The 6,007-nt window shown below is 38.0% G+C and overlaps 1 protein-coding gene across 1 annotated transcript; it reads right to left on the reverse strand.

Annotated features, from left to right (window-relative positions):
* Positions 1–2,035: 2,035 nt before the first annotated feature.
* Positions 2,036–5,739, reverse strand: LOC115165349 (NK1 transcription factor-related protein 1-like). Its single transcript, XM_029718429.1, has 2 exons — positions 5,301–5,739; positions 2,036–3,422 (listed from the first exon to the last, which is right to left on the reverse strand). The coding sequence occupies exons 1-2, from the start codon at positions 5,737–5,739 to the stop codon at positions 2,707–2,709; spliced, it is 1,155 nt and encodes a 384-aa protein (XP_029574289.1). The 3' UTR covers positions 2,036–2,706.
* Positions 5,740–6,007: the final 268 nt, after the last annotated feature.

The following is a 6,007-nucleotide window of genomic DNA, read 5'->3' on the forward strand; positions in this document are numbered from 1 at the left end:
CGTAATTGATTGAACATATTTTTCAATATGAAATAGGCCTATAAGCCTACTGTTTATATGTTAATGCAGTCATCACGTATTTTTATACGTTGCTTGTTTGTATCAATTGCAAAGACATTGGCAACTTTGTAGGCTATTTGTAGTCAACTTTGTTCTGAAATTATCGGCGGTAACAGAGAGACGGATAAACCATGTGATTCCATGTTTAGCGGCATATAGCCTAAGTGACACACACTTAGAAAAATAGATAGAACCAAAAAGGGTTATATGCTTGTTTCATATATGGCACCCCTTAAGGTTCTATATAGAACCGAAATTAGTAGGGTTCTATATGGAACCAATTTTTATTCAGTGAAGAAGAACCCCTGGGGTTCTGATCAAAGAACCCTACAAAGGGTTCCATATAGAACCTTTAGGGGTGCCAGATATGAGTCAAGCAAAATAACCATTTTTGGTTCTATGCAGAACCTTTTTTTCTACGAGTGCAGGAGGGCAAAAAGCACATAACGACGCATTTAACTGTTCTATGAGTCGTCTGATGCAGGCGTTAGATTACGTGTTGTTGTTTTTTATTGCAACGTTAATAACGATGGTTGTGGGAAACCGCTCCGAGATTTACTGATGCTCCAAGGTCCTAACGATGAATGTATCCTTAAGATGCTTTTGGGAAACTGGCCCCTGATTGAATCGTCCCTAAGAAGCCTTTAAGAACAAATGTCACGCAGTGCGCTCTCCAATGCTGAGGGGAATTTAATGATTCCACTGCAAAACGTGTTGAAAATTATTTTATATTTACATAATGAACCCCTCAAAACACACATTTTGTCCAACAAGATACTCCAAGATCCCAAGACTTGATAAAAACAGCTGGCAGATAACAAAAATTACACACTACATAGGTTATTTTCTGCATCGCCTTGGTCGGGTCTGTGCGTCTTCAAGAAATGTCTCATGCTCTAAATAATCCAGAAATCTGGAAAGTTGTTTAGACTATCTACAAAGTGGAGGTTATATTCTAGGCTACGTCGTATAATGCATTTGTGTTTAGTCATACCTACATGTGAAATTCTAGAATGGTTCCAGGAGCACGTTCCCTAACGGCTGGCATGTGCCATTTCATCACTGTATAGATACAAACTATGATCCGAAGCGAAATAGTCATCAGGTGCAAAAGGAATATAAATAAATGCTGTATCCATGTCACTTTTGTCCTTATAAACTCGACGAAACTATAGTTTTAATTATTGTATATACCTATCCTACAACTTGCATCGATAGTGCAAAACGTGCACTATTGACTGGATTTTTTGCACTTCTAAAGTGGCCCTATTCAAATGCGTCTCCTTATCCCAGATGGGGAAAAAATGAAATTGCTTAAATACATTCAATCACCACATGTATTTTTGTTAGACTTTTAATTATGAACTCATTCAAATATTCTATAACCTAAATGGTGTTTTACGCACAAGCGCATTTAGTAACCTGTATCTATCCTTAATTTGGCATGACGTTCTCCCACAATGAAACTCGTTTCTCTCAATAGTTATGAAGCCAAAATCCCTCTTTTACACAGGGATCCCGTTTAAGTTACCAGTGAGTGTTTTTCCTCATCAAATTGATTCAGATAGCCGCTGTCAAATTTCGTATCAATAAAACCTAAATCAATAAATCCATTATCCATTAAGTAATTATATGTAATTAATAAAAGTTAGGCTATAGCTGTTCGCCATGACGGATCCAGTAATAGGCCTATGGTTGGGCTACTGTATTTTTCGATATCTACTATACCTTTTCCGCACAAAAAAACCCATTAAATATAGGCTATAGCTTTTTTGTTAGAAAACAAATGCAACATAATATCGTCGTTTGGCCAACATAAATAACTGGTCAAATAAGAGTTAAACATTTCTTAAAATGGGGGGGAACTCTGTGTTCAGTTCCAAAATGTCCTTTAATTTGGAGGAAAAGGAAGAAAAAAAATCGACTGATAAGAAACAGGATTTAATCTATTGAATATTCATATTAAAGTAGCTTATTCGTTTGTAAATGGTAGCCTATAGTTTATTATTATTTTACTTTGTCTTATCAAAGACGAATCCAGATGAAGTGAGCATTCATTACAGCCAAATATTCTCAGGTAACTATATAAAATAAATGAGTAGCAACAACTTATATGAAAACAATCATATTTAACTTTCACAGTTTAGTTACACAGTAATTACAATATTTCAAGCCATTCCAGATGTAAATGAACGATATTGATAGGCCTACATGTATTTTTTCAACTCTCTAATATTTATGAACTGCATTCGAAATTTGAAGCTAGACATATATTTGTCAACATTTGTAGGCCTATATACATTTTGACCACTAGTATTCACATTCTATCAAAATGAAAAACAAAAGTCAAATAGAACATTAGCATAATAAAAATATTATTCCCTTGCTAAAGGTAAGTTTTCTTCGAGCATTAAATGTCCTTGACGAAACAGCAACATGAAATGTTCATCAGCGTTCTGCCCATCTTGCATCAAGTGCATTTTAGTCTTTAGGTAAGGGCATGTCTTTAGTTCTCTTAAACCATACGTGTAATATGGTTATCAAGTTAATATCTCATTGGAGTCAATTCGTTTGATAATATCGGTTAATTAAGACGCCTCTGAAAACATAATGTTTGGGCGTAAAACCACACGTATGGCCATGTCTTTATAGGTGTGAAGTGTAAAACGCAGGCGCTCCGTAGGTCTGAGATCCTAACATGAAAGGTGACAGTACCGCATGACTTGGCAGAAAGGGTAATTGGGTGGTGCAGACTAACCCGCCTGGCCCGTGACCATAGCTCGTGTGCATTGACAGATGGCCGCTCATGGGAGGAGACGGGCTGAGCGGACTCAGGCCCCCTAGTCCATTGCTCTGGCCATTCGGCCCCCCGCCCGTCGGGGCGCTGGTGTCTGCGCCAGGGTTCTGCTTCTTCCACTTGGTCCGTCGGTTCTGGAACCAGATTTTGACTTGAGTTTCAGTCAAACTAAGTGACAGTGCCAAATTTAGCCTCTCACACACGGAGAGGTATCGGGTGCACTTGAATTTGTTCTCCAGTGCAACAAGTTGTTCGTAAGTGAATGCTGTCCGGGCCCTTCGTGGCTTACCCGACTTTGAATCGGAGCCAGAGCGCTTTCGCTTCGGCTTTACTTGATTACTTTGTCCATTCGACCCTGACTGTTGCGTTTGCTGTCCGTCAGGACTTCTTGGGCTCTTGCTCTCCTTGTCGTCGTCTTCATGGTGGCCCAGTTCCCCCTGGGTATTTTCAGTTAGGCCACTGCTGCTCTCCTCACTAAACAAGTCATCCTGCATCTCGCTGTCAGAGTGGGAGTCTCTGTTGAAATCATTCTCGCATTCGTCAGATCTGTACATCAGCCCCTCCTCTGTAAAGAAAACAAGACATGCAATTTAGTCTTTTCAAATTAAGAATCACAAAGTCCAAGTAATTTAGACAGATAATATTCAATAACTTACCAAGTAGCATATTCTAATTAACATATTGATGAGGGAAATAGTGATGAAGAATCATGCCAGCTAATGCGTAATGGATAACTTTTTCCTCTATCCTCTATCAATCAACTCACCTTCATACAATTGTATTTATGAAGATAAAAACAACAGTTTATCTCCACATTGTGCATTTATGTAGTCTAATGCTGTAGCGTAAGGATTTATTACAGTAGCCTATATGCATAAATAATGCTTTGCGTAAAAATGTAAAAGTCACAAACGTAATTCATGTTATCAATTTTATGGTAGACTATCAATGAAATATTGAAAACATGCTTGTAATATGGTCTACTTTGACACCTTTAAGAAAAAGACTTGAGGCCTAATAATTTTGGAAAATCTTTACTCTAATTGAGTATAGGCATACTAAATATTCTAACATTATTATTTATTTTAAAATCCATGTATGCTACATTATATTAGGCCTAAATTGTTCAATAAGGATAGGCCTATTGTTTCCCAAACTTTTTAGATGAATTTGGTTTGTTTTAATATATGACCATATACCCCATAACCAGGTGCAAGTTAAATAAACAAAATTGTCTTTCAATTATTTTCAGGAGAAGGCCTACCACGCATCACTTTTACGCACACGCACCATCGTATAACAAAACAAATTATTATAATTTCTTATATCAACCAAATATTTGCATTAGCCAACTTACTTTTGCATGATTTAAACAATACTTATACATCCAGGAGAATCTTTTTTCCATTAAGGCCTGCACATCTTCAGCATTGTTTGTTGACACAATTTTGGCAATTTGCTAAACCCTCTTCATGTTATCCTATAATCTTAAGAATTTTTTTTATGGTTTCTTAGTTTGTCTATTTTAGGCAGTCCATAACAAATCACCCGGTCGATATGGCTAGTAATGCAGTGTCCTCTTCTCTGACTGATATTTTAAATGCAAATCCTATAAAGTGAGATCAATGTTTGTTCCTTCTATTTTCGTTTAAAAAAATGACAGTGGGGGCAATATTTGTGTTTATCTTATATCAGCAGACAATATCAATCTTATGCCTCTTTTCTGGGATCAATATCTACCCTAATAATAATAATAATCGGTTTTAATCGTGTACTTATCCGAATTTTGACATTATAATTAAGATGTTGAAGGAGAGTCAGACAAGCTGCCTGAACGAGATAGGCTACTCAATTCGATAATAGGATATCGAACTAGCCACGTTCCGAATGTCACTCTGGGGCGATTTTCGCCATTATCCTGCAAAGCACTTTAAACGAAATGTAATCGAAGGGTAAAAAAAAAACAGAGATTACATGCATTTTTTTCTCTGGGGTAGCCTAAGGGAATGTGTGCATGGCTAGAATATTCCACATCATATAACCTAATTTAACCTCAGATATTATCACATTTATTTCTGAATCAAAATCTATTTGAGCAGAAATAGAGTTACATAATATAGAATGAAAAGTTAGATGTGGAAAATACAATTTCATGAACTCCTTGATCTAAAACAACTTGCAGGACCCTCTAACCCCAAAGACATAGGCTAACCTAATAAGACAAACACTCATCCAGTTCTCTGTCTTGTCATGATCAAAACAAATAGGCTAATATAACCTAAGTAATTGAGCGTCTTCCTGAAGCATAACATCTAAGATAACAAAATGTACATTATACGTCTAATCTAAATTAGATTTTTCAGAAACACGTAAGCTATTCAAGTAGCATCATAAACAACAACACTTTTGGAAAACCAAATGTCACCAAGACACAAACACTTACTTAGTGCTGTAGATTTTTTACATTCATAGTCTTCTGCATAAGATTTCTGATCTACAGCATGATTCGAGTCGTCACCTCCACGGTTCTCTGTCCCGAAGGCGAATTCGTTGCCGGTCCGGTTAGGATTTTGCTTTTTGCTCGTGAACTTATTTGGGTCCAAAATGTCCAAAACAGAAAACGCGGTGGTCCGGTGAACCATAGGAATTGCTATCGGAGCCGGTTCTTGACGCGGAGAGTTGTTTCGACTGTCCCCTTGCAGTATGTCTATACCGCCGGGACAGGAAAACACCGACAGTTCGTTGGCAGAGAGCCGCTTCTCGCAGTGATTGTCCATGCTTTCTGGAGCAGCCACGACGATCACCGCTGTTTGGGCAGCCACACAAGACGCCGGCAGAGAAGCGATTGAGAGATCTCCCACCTGAACCTTCTCCCTATTCATGACTTCTCTTCAGGCGGAAGAGCACGTTCTCTTCTTCCGAACAATCAGAGATTTAGCACCAAGACAGTAAATTTAAGCTTATCTTTCAATCGATGACATAATATCGCATACAATTTGAGAAAAGTAGTCTAATATCTGGTGCGGTATTCCTGCACAGCTTGCGGTGCCACCCCTTTACGGCTGCACTGCTCTGGTCAGTGTTACACACGTCTGGTAGGAGGTGATGGTTCACTGTTGGATATTGGTCTCCCTTGCTCAACTCCTTTTT

The sequence above is a fragment of the Salmo trutta genome, chromosome 3 (assembly GCF_901001165.1).
Source record: "Salmo trutta chromosome 3, fSalTru1.1, whole genome shotgun sequence".
Taxonomy (NCBI): domain Eukaryota; kingdom Metazoa; phylum Chordata; class Actinopteri; order Salmoniformes; family Salmonidae; genus Salmo; species Salmo trutta.

Excerpts from the sequence above, each read along its gene's own strand:
- LOC115165349 (XM_029718429.1), bottom strand. The coding sequence starts at position 5,739 with ATGAATAGGGAGAAGGTTCAGGTGGGAGATCTCTCAATCGCTTCTCTG. Across the intron at positions 3,423-5,300 it reads TAAAAAATCTACAGCACTAA|AGGAGGGGCTGATGTACAGA; the intron begins GTAAGTGTTTGT and ends TTTTCTTTACAG.